This window comes from Maylandia zebra, linkage group LG9, assembly GCF_041146795.1.
Source record: "Maylandia zebra isolate NMK-2024a linkage group LG9, Mzebra_GT3a, whole genome shotgun sequence".
In the NCBI taxonomy this organism is placed as follows: Eukaryota; Metazoa; Chordata; class Actinopteri; order Cichliformes; family Cichlidae; genus Maylandia; species Maylandia zebra.
This window is the reverse complement of record NC_135175.1, coordinates 12,196,249-12,220,063: the sequence shown is the minus strand read 5'-3', so window position 1 is coordinate 12,220,063 and position 23,815 is coordinate 12,196,249. Positions and strand designations below refer to the sequence as shown.

At 41.4% G+C, this 23,815-nt stretch overlaps 2 protein-coding genes across 2 annotated transcripts; one reads left to right on the top strand and one right to left on the bottom strand.

The window, feature by feature from the left end:
* The first annotated feature begins 1,800 nt into the window (after nucleotides 1-1,800).
* LOC143420263 (TIMELESS-interacting protein-like) lies at nucleotides 1,801-11,082 on the top strand. Its single transcript, XM_076888026.1, has 8 exons — nucleotides 1,801-1,897; nucleotides 3,269-3,416; nucleotides 3,875-3,965; nucleotides 5,161-5,236; nucleotides 5,545-5,667; nucleotides 5,754-5,817; nucleotides 6,600-6,812; nucleotides 10,634-11,082. The coding sequence occupies exons 2-8, from the start codon at nucleotides 3,281-3,283 to the stop codon at nucleotides 10,876-10,878; spliced, it is 948 nt and encodes a 315-aa protein (XP_076744141.1). The 5' UTR covers nucleotides 1,801-1,897; nucleotides 3,269-3,280; the 3' UTR covers nucleotides 10,879-11,082.
* A 284-nt stretch (nucleotides 11,083-11,366) lies between these two features.
* On the bottom strand, nucleotides 11,367-23,409 carry LOC143420261 (DIS3-like exonuclease 1). Its single transcript, XM_076888022.1, has 9 exons — nucleotides 22,196-23,409; nucleotides 20,084-20,176; nucleotides 19,713-20,001; nucleotides 17,045-17,280; nucleotides 15,707-15,861; nucleotides 15,353-15,531; nucleotides 15,117-15,262; nucleotides 14,282-14,453; nucleotides 11,367-12,699 (listed from the first exon to the last, which is right to left on the bottom strand). Exons 1-9 carry the CDS (start codon nucleotides 22,432-22,434, stop codon nucleotides 12,382-12,384), a joined length of 1,827 nt encoding a protein of 608 aa, XP_076744137.1. The 5' UTR covers nucleotides 22,435-23,409; the 3' UTR covers nucleotides 11,367-12,381.
* Nucleotides 23,410-23,815: the final 406 nt, after the last annotated feature.

The following is a 23,815-nucleotide window of genomic DNA, read 5'->3' as shown; positions in this document are numbered from 1 at the left end:
CCAAAGCACACACCAACTTCATACTGACGGACAGATCACTGCCCTTTTGCCGCCTTGTCTGACCGTGTTTTGTGGCTGTGGTTCACTTCACCTCACTCTTCCCCATTCTTGTCATTAAATCAGGCTGTTCTGCAACCATGGCAGCCATTCACTCTATGGCTTTATTCATGGTGTATTTTACCCCTTCACTAAAGGCCGTTCTCGTTTCCAACATTATATTTGCAGTGTTCGTCTATCTATCAATCAATATCTGCGGAGTATTTTTTTTAACGAGTATCCTATTTTCTAAAGCACAGCATGTAAAGGGTAGCTCGGTTAGCAGGATGCTAGCATGTAGCGCTTAGTGAGACACGCCTCAGACGAGTTGAGCAAAGACCCCGTCTGTGTACTTTATACGTGAGCAACGGATTTAAATAAAATTAAGGTTTCAAAAGACAAACTTGAAGATAAAAAAAAATATATATATATATACTCACCGGAGAGCCGCCAGGGTTTGCCGCTGCCATCTTGGCGCTCCTAAATTCAAAACTGCCTCTGCAGTCAGGCAGGGGAGGCGTGGAAATTGTCTTTGAGTTAGTCAAACGTTTTCCTTAGTTCGAGTAGATGATAAAAAAAATAATAATAATAAATGGGATTTTAAGTAGGACTAGGCGTTCTGTAATGATCTCTATTTAGGAGAAAAACTTAATCACTCACCTTTAAACAGCTCTCTTTTAGGAGACACACTGCTGGCTAACGGTGTCGTGTGATCAAACAGCGTAATTTAATTGGCTGAGAGCCACTCGACTCGATCTGGTGCTGATTGCTCTGGCTTGGGTCATTAAAGTTCATCACTTTTGCAGTTGAATTTTTTCAGGTGAATTTTTTTCAGGTGAATTTTTGCAGGTGAATTTTTTTCAGGTGAATTTTTGCAGGTGAATTTTTGCAGGTGAATATTTTTGCAGGGAAATTTGGAGGATAAAAATTCAGTGTCATAAATTCAATGTCTAAAAATACTTGAATTCTGATGATACTATATTTCTTCCATAGATATCCGTGCTCTCTGTTTATTAATAAAAGCCAAACTTCATTAATGGTAAGTGACAGAGATCTGATGAGTTCTTGCTGGTTTGTATCCACAGGAGGATACAAGCAGCTGCTTCTGTTTGCAGTCACCGTGCACCAGTGTTGTGTTTAATTGTGTCAGTGTTCATTTTTAAACACGTTTTTTAAATCAAATGTTTATGTATACATCAAGATTAATGTTCCAAACAAATGACACTGTACAGCAAATACATACATAGACATGTGCAGCAAAAGGAATCCGAGAAGATGTTTAACTTCTAAATGTTTAAATTGTTTGTTTTATATCCAAAGTCTGTCAGTTTGAGTGATTAGTCAGCAGCAATAACAGGGAATGACAAAGTGACACAACATGACCGTGGGTCTGATTTTTCTGGTAAACTTGTTTAGCAGCCCACTGGAGACGGATACCCTGTTCTTTGAACTTTAATACTGGACAGAAAATCGTCTCCTTCCAGAAACAAAGGGTAGCATTAGAACTTGTGTGAACAGCAAAACAATGTAGAAGATTTCCTTTTGTGTCTGTGTTGTGTCTAGGGCTGCCACGATTTGTCGACTAGTCACGATTACGTCGACTATCAAAATCGTCGATGACTGATTTAATAGTCGACGCGTCGTTTGAAGCTTTGTAAGATCCCAAAAGACGCAGGAATAAGTAGCAGGATTTAAGAGTGTAATAACGGACTGAAACAGAAGATGGCAGCACTGCATGTACAAGGATGCCAGCTGCCGTTAAACCCCGAAGAAGAAGAAGAAGAAGAAGAAGAAGAAGAAGCAGCTGTGTCCCAGAATTCATAGCGCGGCCCAGCTCAGTTTACAACAATGGCGGCAGCTAGTTAGTTTTAATATTACTCTTATTATTCTTTCTGGGTCACAAAATAAACGTTTAACATATTTTCAGCCGAGAATGTAGCTGTGTAAACCTCAAATATCGGCTCAGTTTATCAGGACACCACATATTTTCAAAAGCGCTCCGACGTTTTCAGAGTCGTCTGTTACCCACTAGCTCAATAGCTAGCCGGGGGCTAGGTCACTAGCATGGTGAGAACACCGGACTCCAGGCAAATTGTTTTCAAACCCACCGCCGTCTTTCGCTACTCAGGTTAAATATATATGAGTCACTTAGATAAATTAAAAATGTTGTTGTTTGGCTTTTTTTTTTTTTAGTATTTTATTTGTTCCTGAGTAAATCGGTTTGTCTGAGATTAAAGTTATAGTTTTTACACAGCTGAATAAACGTCAAGCAGACAGCTGATTATCAGAAGTGTGAGATGCTGGAGAATATACTCTGGTGTCCTGTTATATTTTAGATAGCAAGGAGTTTATTAAACTTTACCGAAACAATCTGCAAATTTCATTAAAATTGAATAAACTATCATCTTGTCTTTATTTTTAGTTAGCACCTTAAAAGCTTAAAGCTGTAAGCTAATGATAGTTATATAAGAGCATATGCTGCATGGTGCAATAAGCTGTAGTTTTACGTCCAGTGGATGATGATCTGATTAGTCGACTAATCGCATAAATAATCGGTGACTAGTCGACTATCAAAATAATCGTTTGTGGCAGCCCTAGTTGTGTCACATCATTTTGGCTCAAGAGTTTACTTTATTGCTATGTTTGTTTTTTGCTATTTTATTACTACATTTGTATTGTGCAGCACTTCGGTCTGCCAGGTGTGTTTTTAAAGTGCTATATAAATGATGATGACGATGATGCTTACGGAACAGCTGAAAGACTTTAAAACAAACCTGTTACTTTAATGATATTTCTGTGGTACTACAGAGTCCAAAAGAAGTATTGCAGTAATAATTCATCCAAATTGTAACTTTTAAATGTCATTATCAGCCCAAAGGTTCACAACCAGTTCATCCCTGATAGAATGTAAATATATACAAATCTATAAATTGTATTATGTATATAACTGTGAAACAAACATAATGGACCATTAATGTATCATAATAGTACATTTCTGAATTTGGGGTATAATTCCAGGTGGGATGAGTGTCTGTACAGCTCCTCCTGTTGATGTAAAAAAAGAAAAAAGTAAATGCCAGTTTTTTTAGGTTTTCATGTTGATGTTGTAACACAGTAAAGAATTACTCTTACAGAAATAAATGTCATTTTTTCAACTTGCAGTTAAATTCATGTAACTTAATGCTGATGCTGTTGACGACTGGGGCTCACACGTCTTTTACTTTGTCTCCAGGACCGACTCACCATGGTTGACCCACAGGAAAATAGCCCGCAGGACATTCCTGACTATGACGGCATAGAGGATGAAGCTTTCCCCCCACTCCCACCACCACACTCCCCAGGCCGGGGAGGCCAGGAGGAAGGAGACCCTTTTGCAGATGGTAGATGCTGCTGTGCTCTTACAGGATTACTATGAGGTCTTTAAGATGTGATGATTCAGAACTTTGTATTTTAAATTCATGATTTAATGAAGAATCATAGAAAAATAAGATTCAGGAAAAAAGGCTAATGTGGGAGAAATACAACCTCTCATAGTCCTTCCACAAAGCTTTTTGGAACAGCTTGATAATAATGAATTTGTTAGTTCAGCCTAGAATTAACAAATGCATGAACTGGTTTTTCAGCATCTCTCTGAGACTGGATGTTTCTAACAATAACAACACACATGTTTTTGTTTGCGTGAGCAAATGAAACCTATCAGATACTGTTCAAACCAGCACATTTCTTCTGTAACCTCCAGTCTATAATTTGTCTGGATTTAAAGATAAGCTTGAAGTTTGCCACGCTGCCAACAGAATGAGTTAGAAACACATCCTGTTGTCATGTGTTTTCAATGCAGGAGATGAAGGTGAGGTATCACAGCTGGCTGATGTCCCTACTGCTAAAAGGAGAGGCGTGAAGAGACCCCAACCCAAGCTGGACTCCCACAGGTAGCAAAGACATTTATATCACGACAGAGGGTTGAAATGCATTAAAATGCGCATTTAAATAGGAATTTGATGTCATCTTGTGTGAGCTGGGACACAAGGAGGCCAAAATCATTGATTGACGTGTGCAGACTGTCAGTGTTGCAGCCAGGTTGAACACGAGTCTGTGACTGCACTGGTTTTTATCACCGTTTCACTAATAATCGTGCACAGAGGCTCAGAGACACACTGACACACAGAGTTGTTGCAAATGTTTGAAAACGTAAGTTTGTGGAAAGAACTTTGCACAAAAAAAGTGATGTGATATTATCTGAGTGGCGACACCTGTCGTTTCGCAGAGTACTGCAGCGTCTTCTTACGCTTTAGCGGCGGGTACAAATGACTGCATCTGTGTGATGATGGTGCAGCTTCACTCTGCCAGTCATTTAAAGAAGAAAGACTCTAACACCATTGTTGTTTTCATCATTTGGATGGGCAAAATTCCCAGACTGAAAATTGTCAGAGCGTTGGAGACATCCCTGGATGTGTGTGAGAAAGATGTTTCCAGTCTCTGTACACCTATAGTGTGAACCTGGTTAGTATTGCCAACCATAAGTCAGGCTCGTTCCCAGTAGTCTCCCAGTGGGTGTTCCAGTGGCACTCCTCTGTTACTGTTCTGTTCACAATGTTCCTGGACAGAACTAAGTTATACTAAATCAAAGGATGTTAAATAAGCTTTTAAGTAAGAACGTCGATTATACTTAGGATAAAACTTGCAAGCTGTATTAAAGAAAAACATAGATTTTCATTTGATAAAATATTCAAATTAATTGCAACTTTGCTATATATATATATATATATATATATATATATATAGCAATTTTTTATTTTTAGATGGAGAAATTTGACTATTTCTCATTATACTGCCTTATGTACAAACAGGTAGGAAAAGAAAGGTTGTGGGCACCCTGAAAACCAAACACCCTACCCCCCCCCCAACAAGCTACTGCCTTCTGAACATGGTACATCTGAAGGCACTGACATTTCCATTCAGAGGGTCTGTCTGTGTTGGCCCTGTGACAGGCTGGCGACCTGGCTGCTGGGATGGGCTTCAGCCATCCACGATCCTGAATTGGATAAGCCAAATACGCCTGGATGTGCTGCTAACCCTGCTTGTAATCCATTAATGGTTTAACTTAGTCTTAATATTTTTTCCCAGGCTGATATCAGATCGAGGGCTTCCAGCTCTGGGCACTCTCTTTGACAATATCCAGTTCAAAGGCAAAGGACACGAGGTAGGATATGATAACATCTGTCCCACCAATTACCAGATGTGAATGAACATTGGTTTTTGAGCTAAATCTGTTTGGCCTGTCAGCTTTTAATTAGATGTCCTAAATTTGGTTTGAGACTAAAAGGTCAAAAGTTGCCCTTTCTGTCGTGGTCAAAAATGAGTGAGGGGAACCAGAGGTTGGTTTACCAAATTAAGATGTCTTTTGTTCCAATGACTGGAAGTCATTTTTTAGTGGGAAGAAGAAGCGTCCTATCACACACAGCCCTCTTTCATATCACTACTCGCTGTTTTTGATGTTTGCCCCATTAGGCTGCAGACCTGCGGCTGCTGATGCAGAAGATGGAGAACTGGGCCCACAGGTTGTACCCCAAATTGCAATTTGAAGATTTTATTGACAAAGTGGAAAGGCTCGGCAGCAAAAAGGAAGTGCAGGTGAGAGGAAGCAGTAGAATATTTCCTGCAAGCGTGTGGGATTCCTAATGTTCAGAATTTGTAATTTTTTACTCATTCTTCTATAGACATGTCTTAAACGAATACGACTGGACATGCCCCTGACACATGAAGATTTTACAAGTACAGATGGTAAGAAGAAAAATCATTACTGATGGGGATACGGTGGACTAGGGCTGTGCGATATGACCAAAGTCTCATCTCCCGATATAAGAATTCTATCGTCCGATAACGATATAAATCACAGAAATGTAACATTTTCTGTCAATTCTGTGAATCTCGACTTGCGTGAAGTGTTTCCAGCTGCGCGTCATGTAGCTGGAGTCGAGTGTTTTAACCGATGCATGAAACGACACATTTTTAGACAGAAGTTGTAACGGCGCCGTTTTCTTTGTGAGTATTTATTACACGGCGTGCTGCGGGGGAAAGCCTGTTCTAACGTTTGAGTCTAAGGTTTATTTTTTAGCACCTGGCGGCTCTGTTTTACTTCTCATCCGTAAACACTCTGCTCTTTCACGTGATTCCGTTTATTTTGAAAAGCCTCAACAGGATCTTGAGCTTTATTCTGAAAGGTTTATGTGGAACATAAACAAGCGGACACGCGATGGTTTTACCGTCGTTGTTGCTAACGACAACGCATAAAAACAGGCGCTTGTCCGTCCGTAGTGTGGTTATATATAAGAGAAAGAGAGAACTTTACTACAGTGACATCAGAACCATGAAGAAATATTGCCGTAAACAGTTTATTTTGCGACACCACGAAACAAACGATAGCGTAAAATGAAATAGACGTTTTTGTATATATCGTTGTATCGAACAGCCCTACGGTGGATTCACACCTGCAGGTGCACATAGGAAATACTTGCCATATTCCACAGGACTTAATTATCAGCACTGCTTGAAATTGTGTTCAGGTGCTGGTGACGAAGAGGTACAACGTGAACTGGAAACATTTGGGGATCCTGATCTGTTCAGCAGAGAGAGTTTTATTAATGCTCCCCAAGGGCAGATTGCCGAAGCCCTCGCTCCCCCACCTACTCCCTCTCTGACCGAAGAGCAGCAGAAACGTATTGAGCTGAACAGACAGCGGGCCCTGGAAAAGAGGCGCGCACGCCAGCAGCAAATTGGTAAGAATGGCAAAAATGTATCATACAGCTGGGACACAATATAACAGAAATAATTAATGATTCTGCTACAAAACATCCAGCGAAGGTTCATAAGGATCATCTAGCTTCATTGGTGTATTAACTTTATATGAAAATACAAAAAGCAAAACATTGAATGTACAGTATATTGCCAAAAGTGTTTGCTCATCTGCCCCCACACTCATATGAACTCGAGTGACATCCCATTCACGACGTCCGCCTGTGCAGCTATATCAGCTTCAACTCTTCTGGGAGTGTTTATGGGAGTTTATGACCATTTGTAAGGTCAGACACTGATGTTGAAGGCCTGGCTCCAAATCTCTGCTCTCATTCATCCCAGTGGTGTTCTGGTCAGGACTCCCATGCCAGAGTTCATGTCTTTGTGGACCTTGCTTTGTGCACTGGTGCCCAGTCATGCTGGAACAGGAAGAAGCCATCCCCAAACTGTTCCCTTAAAGTCGGGAGCCAAAATGTCTTTGCATGCTGAAGCATTAAGAGTTCCTTTCACTGGAACGAAGAGACTGAGCCCAACTTCTGAAAAACAACCCCGCACCGAAATCCCCCTGCCACCAAACCTGGAGCTCTGTTGTCCTGGCAACTGCTAAGTTGACTTGTCTATCGGCTTTCCAGATTGAGAACTGTGATCCGTCGCTCCATAGACTGCATCTCTCCTGTTCTAGAGTCCAGTGGCGGCGTGCTTTACACCGCTGTGTCCCATTGCTTTGCGTTGCACTCTGTGATGTAAGGCTTGGACTACAGCTGCTCGGCCATGGAAATGGATTCCACGAAGCTCTCTGTGCACTGTTCTTTAGCTAATCTGGAGACCACGTGAAGTTTGGAGCGATGGACTCCACAGAAAATTAGCAACCTCTGTGCGCCTCAGTATCCACTGACCCCCACTCTGGGATTTTACGTGATCCACCACTTGATGGCTGAGTTGCTGTCGTTCCCAAACACTTCCACTTAGTAGCAGCAGTCTGCATGCCTAGGTGCTTGATTCTATACAGCTGTGGAAGTTACTGGATCACCTGAATTCAATGATTTGGATGATGGGTGGTGAGTGAATACTCCTTACAATATAGTGAAGTGGATCTAGTGTATATATCCACCAGAAACCCTGAAGGTCGAGTGACGAGTTCCCGTATTGCACAGTTCGTCCAAACCACCAGAGATTCCTCACATTAGTGTGGAGTTTGGTAATAAGAGGCAAAGCATGTAGAAAACATTGATTTCTTTACTGCCTGTCTGATGTCAGCTTCAATTAGGCGTAGTATTTTTGTTTTTGCCTTACACTTGTGATCCAAACTGTTTTTACTTCCTCTTTAGTTAAAGCGGAGCCAGCTGTCTGCGATCTATTGTCTACAAATCTTTAACAGTGACATTAAATCGTTCTTCAGGGTCCTCATTTACCGCAGAAATGATGTAATGTGATTTAAATGAGACCCATAGAAAAGAAAATGACCTGTTGATCGGTCTCTATTATGAGCCTTCACCCATAAAAATGTGTTTACAGTTTATAACACTAGATGGTGATATGAGACCGTTTCCATTGTATTACCCGAGCATGATTTACTCATCGACTTTAAACTTTCACATTTTAGTCATTAGTCCTCCTTAAGAGGAGCCAATCCACCCCCCCCCCCCCCCTTTTTTTTTTTCTGTCCAGTATAGAAACTAAACAGCTGACATCATTCGGGTAGTGTAGCTTCCAGAGATCTGAAGTTAACGTGAACTCTGGAGGGCAGTCAAAAGCTTAATTTTTTATAATGCAACATACTATTATTTACATACATATTATTTTAATAAGCAGTTTCAGGGTTCGTGCTGTTTTAATGAGTGTTCGATGGAAAACGACACTGAAGGAATTTGTACTCTTGAGTCACATGACAGTAAATAATTTCGAGTATGTGTACATAACACAGGCTAATGTTTAAAACTATGATTATTATTTTGCTAGCTATCAAACTTCCTAGAGACATGATTGAAATGCACTGAGTGTGATAGAGTACGGCAGTGCTAGCACAGCAGTTAGTTATGGCATGGTGATTTATGCAGTGTGCTTTAAACTTGGCTAACATTACTTAGCAGTAGCAGTAATATTAGTGACTTCACTCAAGTGAAAGCTTTAATCGTTAGTCCGACACTTAACTAGCCAACTTAAGCCTTAAAGAAAAACTGGTAAAAAGAGGGACTGATGCATGTGGGCACAAAGAAGCCATTTCTTGTGCTGCTGAAGTTCCCTGGCTTTCATTCAAAATGTGTTTATCGTGAGCACCGACACATTAAACCATTTAAAAATTATAAATGGCTTTAAGCTCACATTGATGCCTGTGGGGCTCTATCAGCCACGGAGACGACAGACACATTTTAGTGTTTTAATGAATGAATGTTTCATACTTTAAGGCTGCCTGTTTATTTAAGGGAGATGAACAATACATTATTATTTGACATAATTCTATGACAGGTGATGGACTGAATAAATAGATTTTAGGTCGATGTTTGTGCGTTTTTAAAGTCTTATATGTTGAATTGAACTGAGTGTGTCATCTGTTCAAAGCCTCCCGTCAGTGCTGTTCTCCATGCCTGTCTTACTGTACATGGTGTTATTAGCACAAACACTTTAAAGCTGATCATTTAGGACTGTAACAATAATCCAGAGAGCAATGTAGTCAAACATCTCACAGTTAGTTTTATTGGGAATGAACTTTGACCTGTTAGGCCCCCAGGGCTTTTCTGAGCTTCCTGCTCGAAAATGAAGAGGCCAAAATAAATGGAGTATTTCTCTGCAATTACAAACTCTGTGTAAACAGTCTTGGTATCAAAATAAAGCTAACGCTTGTGAGCTGTCATCAGAGGGGTAAATATTACTGCAGATGTTACTATGTCAAAGTTACTGGGACTCAAACATAGAAAAAAATGATTATTTCCCTCACCTAATTTTTAAAAGTATTTTATAGCTTATATGCTATAAAATATACTTTGGGTCACATTTAACTCCAGAAAATCATAAATCAAAATATGGATGTTACCTGTCCACAGATTCATGGTGATGTAACTGCTCTTTTAACTGTTTGGTGTTTGTAGAAATGGTTTACAGCTGAGATTCAGAGGCTTCTGTGGACACTCATGTCTGCACTTATATTTCTGACCTCGTGTTATAACCGATTAAATGTGATCTCCTCTCTTTTCCCCCATTTTTGGTGGTGTGGGTGCTTAACTAGTTAAAGTACCAAACATCTGTCTCCTGTTGTTGTGTCACGTAGGAAAGAAGCATCAATATCTGATGAGCAGACTTGTTCATTTGTGCAGATTTCTTCTTTTGTGTGGTTGTTTTTTCCAAGTGGAGATGAGCATCTCTAACAAGTTGATTTGTTCACATTTGCACATCTGCATTTTTGAGAGAAATGAGTTTTTTGAGTTTGTGCACTATATGCATATAAGACAACCATTTCCTTTTTCAGTATTTTTGTGTGGTGCATTTTTCTCTGTTTTAACAAAAGAGGAACAAAGAACATTTAAGTCAACCTAAGACGATTTGTTTTAATTTTTACATGGTCTTACTGAGGTGATGCAAAGTGGAACATGCAAACTGTTTTTTTGGTAATGTGCTGGAAAAGCTTGATAATGGACCTTGAAAGTGCTTAAAGTGCTTAAATTTGACCCTGAACAATGAGTTTGAACCCTGCAGTTTACAGTTTCATTTTTCATTATCTCAGCTTTGCCTGTCTTTTATAAATCGTAGTAGACTGAGTGTGTCTGTGTTGACTGAAACCATCACTGTTTCTAATTCTCAACCCTTTCAGGCCCTTCAGCCTCTCAGACTGCTGACATGTTAGGAGACAAACCTCCAGCTGCATCCTCACCAAATGTCATCAAAGGTTCTACTGATGGAGATGAAACTGTAGAAGATCCTGACCTCGAGCCTTCCAACAACACCTCCACGCAACAAACCAGCCCGCTTCCCCCCAAAGACTCTGAGCCCGCTGAGGCTGAGACCGGCCTCAGCCCTGAGCAACAGCTCAGCAACGACTGTGTAGAGGGGGATTAAAGTTCACGTGCAGCAGTTTCTGCTGAAAAGCTTTGGCAGTGAGCAGATTTAAAGGTTTCCCAATGTTCGTGCCTGCTCATTCGAGTAATGTTGTGCATTTCTGGTGGTTTATATCTTGAGCACATGTTCCTACTGTGACGTCAGCTTTGGGTTAGCAAAGACATTTATAATCAATGGAAATAAATGTTTTTCTTATTTTTAAAAGTCCAAATCCTAAACGTATTTACCATGTGTTGGTATCTGTTACAGAAAAATATTTGAACTGATCCACAGTTCCTGCTCTGATGCATCTTCTTTCTCCAGTTTCACTATTGGCAGAATTTTGGTTGCAAACATGTTTCTATAAAAGGCCTCTGTGTGTGTGTAGTATGTGAGCTGTCAACTGACCATCACCCTCTTCCAAGCATTAAGTGCTCGTTCAATTATGAACAGTTCTTTCTTAAGCTACTGCAGGGACATGAAACGCAACACGATGAAGTGGCTCCATCTGCGCTAATGAAAACACCATTTTTAATTACAGGCCACTGCACACATATTGAAATAGTTATGTACAGTTCATATTTCTGTTGGTAGTTCTAGAAAACAATCTTAAAATCCACAAACCAAAAAACGCTTCTGATTATTTACCAGTTCAAACAATAAAAATGTCCTTGGTGTTGGTGTCTTCTATACAGGCTCTTGATATACAAACTATAAGATAAATACATCCTAGTTTTATACATCACTTCCAACACAACCAACCTCAGGTGTATTTCATTACTCTACGGGTTTATTTTAAAGTCTGCTAATGAGTGACATGAAGTTTTATCAGTCCGGTGACCTGTCCAGGGCGTATCCTGCCTCTCACCCTATGACAGCTGGGACAGATTCCAGGACGTGCAGAAGAAAATGGACGAGTGGACGTTTTATCATCTCCAGAACAATACTCGTGCTGGGTTTTGTATGAAGTGGTCACAGGTAGTACAATATGTGTGAACTCACCAAAAATGGTTCTATAACACAAGACATTTAATTTACACAAGACATTGATCCCACCAGTGAGATATTGAGATCACTGGTGCTGAGAGAAAAGCCTTTTGTTACCAGACTTCTTTAACCTGCTGCAGTTGACTAGTTTCCTGCAGGATTGAACCACATTTGCAGTGAGTACTAGGTCTTGTCAAAGTAACTGCTGACACTTCACTGGCATTAACACGTTCCCTATCCTCCTTACAACTAAGTTTAACTTGATGTGATTTTAAAAACTAACTTTTACAAAACGTATCCACTGATTCGGTTTGACTCTGGTTTCTAAAAAGATGGCGGGACATGTTTTTACTTAATATTGTGTTTGCTTTCCTGTGACTTCACACACTCGTGTGGTTTGTCCACACACAATCTGGAGCTACAAGAATGACCTGGATGACTCAGCACGAGTGATCTTCAATGATCACCGTTCTGTTAGCGCACAGCGTGCAGTTCTCACAAGTGTCTGCTTGGAGGTAAAGCTGGGCTACAGCGTTTCTATGCTGTTGTTGCCGGGAGGCGTGAAGCCCTTTCCAGATCCATCAGAGCCAACTCTCTGATTTCTTCCAGAATAGAGTACAGACTGGGAGTTTTGCTCTGACGAAACTCTCTTTCCTCTTTGGAGAGTTTGGGGCGCCGGGCTGTCTTCTCCTGAGCCAGCGCCTCTTCATTCTGACGCACCACCTCTTTGACCAGCTGACTGCGGCCCTGAGGGCTGGGCTGCTGGGACTTGGCACTGTGGTGAGGCTTGTTGCTGATGACCTCGAGGTTTAGACGGTCAGCGTGGCAAGTTGAAGAGTGGACAGAAATACGAACCTGAAGAGAGCAGAGAACGTAAGTCACAGTATTCCTCAGTTCGATCACTACACAGTAATGGCACCTACTGAAAATAGTCTAATGGAATGCTATGCAAAGACAGGCCCACTTAAGGTTTGTGACGTAATATATAACAGCAGTCCTCTCAGCACTGTGCGCAGCGTCACAGCTAAGTAGACAGTGGTGTAGAGTGGAGAAGTTTCCGACTGTGCCACAATTTTGTTCATAAATAGGATAAATTGGATACGTATGTTACACACACGTATCCAATGTAACAAACGTTCATCCATCCGTACACGAACTTTCTTTACTGTGCTTTCTAACATTCACACGACGTGGAGACTGGAGCAGAGGGGGAGAAAAACATTCATTAACACTGTGACCTCGGTCAAGTGTCACAGTGAGGTTGTTGTTTTGTTGATTTGTTTGTTGAATATCATCATCATCTCTTTGTTTGATATGATCATAGCTTGACAGCAGTCAATGCTGTGGTGGACAACTTGTGTTTGGGCTAATGTTTCTTTCTATCTTGTTTTGGCCACATGTGTCATCCATCATCATCCATCAGTAAGCTATGTTGTTAGCATTGCCTTTGCCCTTTGACATTTATGACCCCAGGATAAGTCCATGAAAGAAAGAAAAGATGTTGATAACAGTGGAAGCAGCAGTACTCTGTCACTTTTTCATGTCTTAAAGCCAAAGATGTGAGAATAACACACCGTTACTTCAGTTTCTTTTTGTTAGCTAACCTTAGGGTAATGTTTCCTGCTCTTTTTGCTTAAATCACATGCACTTATTCCTCACAATCATCGTGTGTAACATGCCTGAACTTAATATAACTTGACGCCAGTGATGGGCAGCAACGCATAATTAGATTACTTTTTTCAAGTAACGAGTAAAGTAAGGGATTACTGTTGCAAAAAAGGTAATTAGATTACTGTTACTGTCCCGTAAACACGCTGCTCTACTGTGTTACTAAACCGTGAGTTTGTTTGCAAGAGTGTCTCATGACAATGACATAAGTGCATGCGACGTTTGTGGTAACAAACGTGTGCAGAGCAACAATGGATCATTTATCGAGTGCGAGAGAGAGAGTGCGACCGTGCAGCGTTTAAAGGCGTTTATGTGAAAACAATTACCGCCCACTGTCATTTTTTATCTCCCTTTACAAAAAGGTTTGTGTAGAAACGCCACAAACTGGAAGCATTACATTTCTTGTCTTGGAGGAGAGCCTCCCCCCCCCCCCCCCCCCCCCCCCACACTTATGTTTTTGTTTTCATATAATATTTAAAAACAATAAACTGAATAACTTTAAATGATTTATTTTCAGGAATCATTTTCGTCTCATTCATCTTACTGACGTTTTGTTACCTTGAGATTAGCTAACAAAGCAGCAACCACACAACACTTTATCACAACAAGATCATAAAACGTCTCTTAATGTTGGACCACAAAAGATCCAGTAGTCGTATGAACCTGTGATTCATATACACTCATGCATATATATTTGGAATCGTCGCCTTTAGGCGCTGCATTGCTGGAAACCTTCTAAAATGATTGATTAGCGTTTTCTGTGACTTACGGTGATGTGGTCAAACAGTTTGAAGGTGGAGGTGCCACAGCTGGAGGTGGTGGTAATGCGGTCCGGGTATTTTCGCACAGTGCCACCCTGCCAATCACAGCTGCCGTCCTGTCCCGCTACCACCACCAGGCCCTCTTTGTTCTTCAGATACACAGGCCCCCTCACACCATACCTGTGAACAACATGGCTGTGGTCAGAGGCAGCCTTACTTACTCAGTGATATTACTCAACCTGCTTTGCGCCCTGTGATTTTAATCATTACATGGATTCTACAGCCTTCTCAAAATGACCACAGGTTACATTTTAATAAACTGTTAATATTGCAAATCCCTGTAACACCACAAGCATGGAGAACACTGATGTTATTAAATTACACTTTCCTTGCAATAAACAAGCAGCAACCTCCAGAGGTTAGCTAAGCTAACGTAGAAGTGCCACACACACAAGGCTGGCTCCAAAGCACCGTCCCTCCCCACAGACTCAACTTCAGCAATGCAATTAACTTATTTAAAGCCTGGTAGAGAAAAGATTCGGGGTTTTAGCCGATTTTCCCTGCTCACAATAAATGTTTAAGGAATTAGTTTAGTAAATTTATACAATTTAAAACTCATTTTGAGGTTTTTTAAGAGAAAATAAAACTAGCGTGTATACTGTTAAATATACATTGATTAGCGTGCAATTACATCTTCCAACAAATTCATTCATTGTCATAAACTTTGAATTCGTCTATTAAAAATACACGAGTGGTTGGCCGTCTGTGAGCTGCTGTACAGCTCCATTAAACAAAGGAAAAGAAGAAGACTGCAGAACAAAACACAGGACTGAAGGTTCTTACTCTGGGATAAACACCAAGACACCGTTGTCTCGAATGGAGTAGACAACAGCGTCAGCCACACAGCACGGGTCTGTCTGAGGGTCTCGTTCTCTGAAAAACAGACACTGAAACAGTGCTGTGGATCGCATTTGGGCTGCCTGTGCTGCCTGCAAATGAAACACAGACGTCAGCACAGCTTCTGTTAATAGAGTAAGAGGTGAATCATTGAAAAACACAAACAATAAAACACCCCTGACCCTGTTCTTGCTGTTGACATGGTGAGCCATTTCCTCCACTTCTTTGTTACTGGCTGGTGCTTTACCAGATACAACGCCCCTCTGCATGTGCAGGGCTGCGGTAAGAAGGCGGTGCACGACAATGTCTGCGTACCGACGGATGGGTGAGGTAAAGTGTGTGTAGCGATCCAGAGCCAGACCTACGACAACGAAGCAAATATCAGCACGTTAGCCTTCTTTCTAGTTCTCAGTCGAATAATTCTTCACAAACAACAGACGTTGGACAAGTGTGTGCAGACGTGTGATGGATGGACTGACCCACAGTCACACTGAAACTCTAGTGCAGCCAATAAAAGCTGTGCAGCGGTATCGTACCATAATGGTAGTATTGGTCTTGAGGATGAGCACCAGTGGAGAAGTACAGAGCCTGTGACATAGCAGTGGTGGCCATCATTCTGAACAACCTGTTCACCAAGGGGTCCTGTGGGTCCACAGCTCGGTCCAGTGAGGCAGCTAAAGCCTTGTTGGACCTGAAGGAACAGAGCCAGAAACCAGGGATGAGTGAGGCCTCTCATCTCAGCAGTCAGTGACACAAAGCTACTTGCATCACCATGTCTCTTGTCCTGGGACCGGTTCTGCTGTTGGTTTAACCCCCCCCCCCCACAATCCTCCAACCGCACATTCATATTTTGTTTTCAAACTCCATTGCAGTTCATTCCACGCCTCAGATCCTCAGACCTTTTGTAAACAGTTAAACAAATAAAAGTTAACTGTAATAGATTACAGGTTGTAATTAAATAAATCACTGCCTCTTTTAAAAAACAGAAAAACAAACCATCTTTAATTATTTGAGTTGTTTGTTTTGTTCCCGTGTGAGAATATTCAACACTGCTCTCTGTGCAAAACGGGTTTAAAAGCATAAACAGCTGTGGGATCCTGTTTGTCCGGGATTTGAACCGGGGAACAAACTGCGGCAGGATCAGCGTTGTGCCGAGGTCGGCATCGCCGACAGCATGTGTTCCCCCTGCGTGGCGAGCGTTCGCTGGGCACGGAGTGTGGATCCAGGTTACGCCGCCTCCATTACAAACAGTCAGACGTGGAAGTAGTGATGTTTTAGTTTTGTAAAAAAGTGAAACCTGAGTGTCGTTACATTACCATTCAGTTTAAGGGTTACAACAGAAAATGAAATATTTATTGTCCTCTCGTGGTATCAGACGGGATTATTTTAACAAACGAAGGACATTTTGCCTGATAATTATATTTATCCTGTAACTTTACTGTGTAAAGAGCTAAAACCTCCAAAGTTTCAGGAGTAGTTAGTCGTTATAAGAAGTGTTTGTGAACTGAAAATCAAGAATGTGGGATCCTGTTTGTCCGTGATTTGGACAGCCCAGCGTGTGCTCCCGACGCAGGGGAAACTAATTCTGTCGGGGAGACCGACCTTGCCACGACAGCTGTTGTGAAGCTGAAGCCAAAGGCAAGATATGCTTCATCATATGTTCTAGTCTTTGGTTTGGAAGCATATTTGGCTTCAACCTCAACCTGAGCTGAAGGAACATGTCTTCTTCTTGTCTGACTGCTCATGTGACACCTGAGTGTGTCCCCGTGTTATCAAACATTTCAGGTTCACACACTTGTGTGTCTGAACATGATGTGCGTTGGACTACAATATGCATTTCCTCAGTTTCTATACTGAACAGTCAAAAACATTACCTGGTGTCAATGGTGAAACCTTTGGCCTTTGCAGTGTCCACCAGCTGGTTGAATAGCTCCTGTTGTGGTGGTGGGTGACACCTTAGAAGGGCCTGGTTGGGGAAAGCTTCCTGGATCTTGCGGGCCACCCAGTGGTTGGCGTAAATCATGCACTCTGCCACGGTCTCATGGACCTCCAGGGGCTGACGAGGGACCAGGGCCGTAATGTTCCTCTCCTCATCCAGCTGGGCACCCACCTGAAAAGGGAAAATGCTTCTAACGTGACTTCAATGAAAAAGAATATGAAAATGCATCAGTGGGCCACATTTTACTACAGTTTACTTTAACTCAGTTGAACATGCACCATTCCACCGGAACAAATGCTGCACGGAGAACCAAATGTGAATGAATCTCAACCTGAAAACAGTCTACTGTCTTTCCTACGTTCAGCTCTCTATCATACCAGTAAGAACACATATCCCTAACAGGCACACAGCTCTGCTCATGGGCACAGAAACTCCACCGATCTGCTGTTCATGCTTTTTGTTTATAGTGGACAGCCAATCAGAGTTTAAGTTAGCTCAAAGGAAATGTGCCTTAAAGAGAGAACAAAACTTTTCTCAGACTAAGGATGAACTGAGGGGACCCAAAGCACTTCAGCAGGAACCAAAAGAAGCCAGAAAGTTTGGATTTGAACACAGTTTTGGCTGTTTTATATAATAGATCAAGATGAAACATCTGTTGTCCTTATCCTTCAGGACAACAGATGTTTCACCAGCGGTCAATAATCCAGCTTTGTCAAGATAAGAACTTGATTTTTGGGTGGCAGCTCAATCATTAAACACACTTTTAGAAATATATTGGTTTTTCCACTATCCCAGAAGCAACCCGAGAGAATCATTTTTACTTCATATCAATATTCTGTGTGCGTACAGCCATAACAGGAATGCAATAACTGAATAATAAATAAATCCAAGACATCCTATTAGAGAGCATCTTATAGAACAACAGGAATTGTCCATATGAGGTTTTAACAGATGGCCGACCAGCCGCTGTAGATAAATGGCTGTGATCTAATGTGAAAACTGTCAGTGGTTTCACAGTGGAGTGCTTGGTTTCTTTATTCCAATATTCTCACTGAAATGACTTTCTGATAAAATGTTTTCTGCTGAGGAACGTGTTCTGCTTAGACGCCTGATTTTAAAAATAACGTCTCTATTAGACCGTACTATAATTTATTATCGATGAAAAGAAATATATGGTATCCATCTGTAATTCTGTAAATAACACAGCAAAAAACCAAACTAAACATAAAGACCTGGAAGACTCCTGCGTCTAAATTCATTCAGTTATTGTACTGAGTCCTGAACATGTTAGAAATATGGTATCTAAGCAGATTCTTACTCTGGATGGCATTACCTTGGCCTCCAGTAACGCTGTGAGGAACCTTGGAGTCATGTTTGACCAGGACATGTCCTTCAATGCACATATTAAACAAATATGTAAGACTGCGTTCTTCCATTTGTGCAACATCTCTAAAGTTAGAAATATCCTGTCTCAGAGTGACGCTGAAAAACTAGTTCATGCATTTATTACTTCCAGGCTGGACGACTGTAATTCATTATTATCAGGATGTCCAAAAAACTCGCTGAAAAGCCTTCAGCTGATCCAAAATGCTGCAGCAAGAGTCCTGACAGGGACTAGAAAGAGAGAGCAGATTCCCTTCATTGGCTTCCTGTTAAATCCAGAATTCAAAATCCTGCTCCTCACATACAAGGTCTTAAATAATCAGGCCCCATCTTATCTTAATGACCTTGTAGTACCATATCACCCTATTAGAGCGCTTCGCTCTCGCTCTGCAGGCCTACTTGTTGTTCCTAGAGTATTTAAAAGTAGAATGGGAGGCAGAGCCTTCAGTTTTCAGGCCCCTCTTCTGTGGAACCAGCTTCCAGTTTGGATTCAGGAGACAGACACTATCTCTACTTTTAAGATTAGGCTTCAAACTTTCCTTTTTGCTAAAGCATATAGTTAGGGCTGGACCAGGTGACCCTGAATCCTCCCTTAGTTATGCTGCAATAGACCGTGGCAGCTGGGGGATTCTCATGATGACGCCGAACATCATCATCACCTCTTTGTCATCATTATCACTGACTACATGTTTATAGACCAATCTCCATTTAATCATTAGTTATCATTAATCCCTGGCCCTTTTCCACAGGTGTCTTTTGACCTGATTTCCTCCCCTCGGCTGTATGAAGTGTTTCGGGGTGACTGATACTGAATTTTCTAACCATGATGTCATCTGACAAAATGACCAAACACAGAGGTTAAGTCAAACTTTCACTTAGACAGAAGCTTAGAAGGGAGAATCTTCTGCAGCTGAAATGTGCGAGAAAGATAGTGGTTCCAGTTTTTAATGTGCAGAATGGATTTCTCTCCACTGAAGCTATGTGCACGGTTTACTTTGTTTGATTCACTTCAGATTCATTGAATCATTTTGTGTCGTATGTTAGACGTCAGTAATGACGATGTGTTAGGGTTAGACACTCAGCTATAACATGCTTACGCTTTCAATTAAGAACATGAACCTTAAATGTTTGCAGTCTTTATTTATATAGTCTTACTGTTAAGTACACACATTACCAAAACACACAAAATACTCTATGAAGATACAAGAAACCAATCATACCTCCACTCCTTCCAGCTCCAGCGCTCCTCCTCTGTCCCTCTTTGCCCGAAGATGTCTGGCTACATGTGTGAGCATCTCAAGTGCCTCAGTGAGTTGAGCTAGCTTAGAACCCTTTTCCTGAGGACCCAGGTTGGCCAGTTCCGCTACCTCAACCTGTTCTCCGTTGAGGAGCGCCTGAGCCAGCTCGTAGTGGAGCTGATAGGAGGAGCGGATGAGTGTACGACCATACCAGACCTCTTGGACTTCAAGGGATTCTGCGTCAAGCTCCCAAAGCACGCTCATTGCATACCTGAATTTGAAAGTGTCAGTTACACAACTAGCATGCATTTTAAGCATATGAAAATGAAACGTGTGATGGGAAGTCTACTAACCTGTCAGCACCTCCCAGCAGTGAGCAAAGGTCTGCGCTGAGAATAGCAGGCAGCATGTCGTACCTGCGGTCTGCCAGGTAGTAGGTTGTAGCCCTTAAGAAGTGACATAATAAATATAAAAAGGCAATGAGATCAAAGCAGCAGCTTTATCATCTTCTTTCTAATCAAAAGTGAGACATAATTTGAAAATAAGTACTAAATATTCAGAGTTTGTTCCACCTTTGTCATTTTCATCCTTCTGTTTATTAATAAGTCAGGAAGGATGAAATAAATAAGCAAAATGTTTTTCTTATGATTTAATAAATATTCCCCATTTTCTGAAATAGAATTTAAGGCTTCAAACCACAATCATGAGATTTTAATTTACTTCTTTAAAGTGTGGAGGCGAGCTGGACAGGTGGGTGATCTGCACGCTGCTTTGTGGACAGCTATGAAATGTAAAATGGAATTTTAGAGTAAGTCAGAGAGAAAGCAGAGGACCAAAACTACATTAAAAATCACAACATAAAAAATATATAGTAAGATTTCAGTATTATTTTATAAGTGCACGTTGTTAACAGTCTACACGGAGTTTCTCTCCTCACTCGGCTCTCAATCATCTTCTGTACATGCTGCTGCTGCTGCTGCTGCTGCCTTTAAAAAACGACATGCACTTCATGGACCTTCTTACTAATTTATCTGCAGACTACACTTTATCAGATACATTTTATTAGCACTGGGTTAGACACTTCTGCCTTCTGAACACTCCTTTCTTCACTTCCAAGACTCAACAAGGTGCTGAAAGAATTCCGTAGAGATTTTGGATTATAGCGAGATTACACCGAGATGACAGCAGAATGCATTTGCTGCAGATTTGTCGGCCGTTCAGCTGTGACACAAATTTTTTTGGGCTGCTTCCCTGTCACATGGTGTCATCGCTGCATGTTCCCAGGAAGGAAAATTTGTGGAGATCAAGTGCAAGCATTACTTTTGCAGCCCCGACCTTCACTTCATTTACTGCAGATATTTTAAACTCAGTTTTATTCATTTGTACAATACAGCACAAAATAAATAAATAAATCAGAACATGTGCATATATCTGGACATAAACACAGATGAATATCTTCTTGTTCTATTACTGTGGTTCAACTGTCTTGTATCATCATCCTCTTTATTAATAAGATGCACTGAAAGCCAATTATAGACAAACCATTAACATCAGGTACTCAAGGTCACATGCCATCATGTGACCTCCGGTGTTTTCCTGACACCCGTAACTGTACAAAGGGGATCTGAAAACAAATGATGTGTGACACACTGTTCTTTACTTCTACCACTCAGTAGAATAAAACTAATTTAGTTGGAAGCGGACTCATTTTTCCTTTTTTTGCTGCATGACCTTCTGGTTGAATGTTGTGTACAAGTATGGCTGCCATGTCCCGTAGTAATATATGTTTATGAAGGCCACAGTGAAAATCACTCAGGCTTTCCCACAGCGGAAACATTCCCCTGTCCTGTTAATGGCATCGTACTCAAAATGAGCACAAGTTCTTCGTAACAACATGGACCACTGTGTTCTGTGTGTAGCAGTTCTCTACTGTGAGAACCCCAACCACCTTTTAGCACGACCAGCATTCGTCCATTCGCACACATATTCATACAGCGCGTTAGTCTATACCTTTAAGCATTTTCTCTCACATGCACACTCACACTAACGGATGCATCCAGGGAAATTTGGGGGTTAAGTATTTTGTGCAAGGTGACTTTAACATGAAGCCCGAAGGCATCAGGGATTGAACCAACAACGTGCTGACCATTGGTTCAATTCCTGGTGCCAGTGATACTTTCAAAGCCATCATGGACCCTGTGAAGTCCTTCTACATGTGATTAAATGATAGACATTTAAGGCTTAATGCTTCACATCAGACACGAGCCTTATTTAAGGTGGCCCTCTGTGTTATTTATAATTGCGCTACAAGGCATGCTGCTGATGCAACATTAATTCAGGCAACAACTTTCTTGCCTCTTTGTACTTCTGAAAGTTCCTCTGAACACTTATGCAAGATGCTGTAATTTTCTTTTATCCTTTTATATCCCACCTACTCTACCCAACCACTCCAACCAGTTCCTCACCTTGAACGTGCCTCCAAGTCTGTGAGCGAACCCTCTTTGACAAAGTGAGTGACATCAGCAATGTGAACTCCCAGCTCCAGCCTTCTGTTGGGGAGCTTGTGTACAGACAGCGTGTCGTCTACATCTTCACAGCCGCGTGGATCGATGCTGAACACCAGGCGACTGTCCCTAAGATCCCGCCGCTCTGCCACCTCAGAGGGGTCTACCGTCCACGGCTTCTCCAGAGAGTTGACCGGCATCTCTCTCAGCTGATGGCAGACGGACAGGCACAGCTAAACAGCCGCATAGTCTTTTGAACTTTTCACATTTTGTTATGATTCTATACAAAACATTAATAATAATAATAATAATAATACATTTTATTAAGCGCCTTTCAAAACACTCAAGGACACTTTACACAAAGACAAAGCAAAACAGTGTTTCACTTTCAGTTGCTCCCTTGTCACAAGGGGTCACCACACCTGATAGCTCAGCATCTTTTGATACGGCAGAGTTTTATACCAGATGCCCTTCCAGGCACAACCCTGATTTGTATCTCCGGTTGCAATCGAACCAGTGACATTTTGCCTGCAAGCCAGTGTGTAAACCACTGATGAAAAAAGGAAAGAATGAACTATTCCACATATTTAATGATTCTTTAATATTTTGTTGATTTGATAATAATAATAATAATAATAATGGATTGGATTTATATAGCGCTTTCCAAGGCACCCAAAGCGCTTTACAATGCCACTATTCATTCACTCTCACATTCACACACTGGTGGAGGCAGCTACAGTTGTAGCCACAGCTGCCCTGGGGCAGACTGACAGAAGCGAGGCTGCCATATCGCACCATCGGCCCCTCTGGACAACAATAGCTATATTGCAATCTTTAAAACCTTTGGTTACTATGGTAACTCTCTGATAACCAAGCACTCTCTGATGTGACCAATCACAGAAGCTCTACTGCCACCCCCTTTATAACATAAAAAGTTATGAATGATGTTCCAGTCTATGATAGTGGACTCATCTGTGCTTGTCCTTTGTTACAGCCCATTGCAACCCTTACACTCCTTACAGTGGAAATGCAGTTGTCTTCAGGTGTTGCCTAGGTTTAACTGCCGATTGTCTACACCTGGTGAGGTGTGGCTAAAGGCGTTCCTGAAGTGGTCTAGTCCAATCACCTTCTCCAGGCCAATCAGCATTCATGCTGTGTCCTCGGTTATTCTTCCTTGTACACGCCTCATCTCATCACTCATGCTCCATTCAACCATTCCACCACCAGCTTCCAGGCTCTTGGGGCTCCTGCTCTAATCCTTTTCACAGACGGGGTTCTGTTCCGCTGAGATAGGCCATCTGAGTCTAACGGCAAATCACCTGTTTAAATTCTGTTCATCAGTAAATCAATTTCATTCTTTCAAATAACCTCTCCTTATTAAAATATCTGTACTGTATTTAGTGATGAACAATTGTTAAACTCTGGTGTTTGCTCCCATAATTTCCCTTTTATTTTGACGCTCTCTGCTCTTTCCTCTTTCACCTGATCTCTGACTGCGATTGTTTGGAGGTGAAAACCAAACATCACCTGGGTTTCAGAAAACCAGAGTTACCCTGGTAAGCAACCATTCTCTGTATCTCA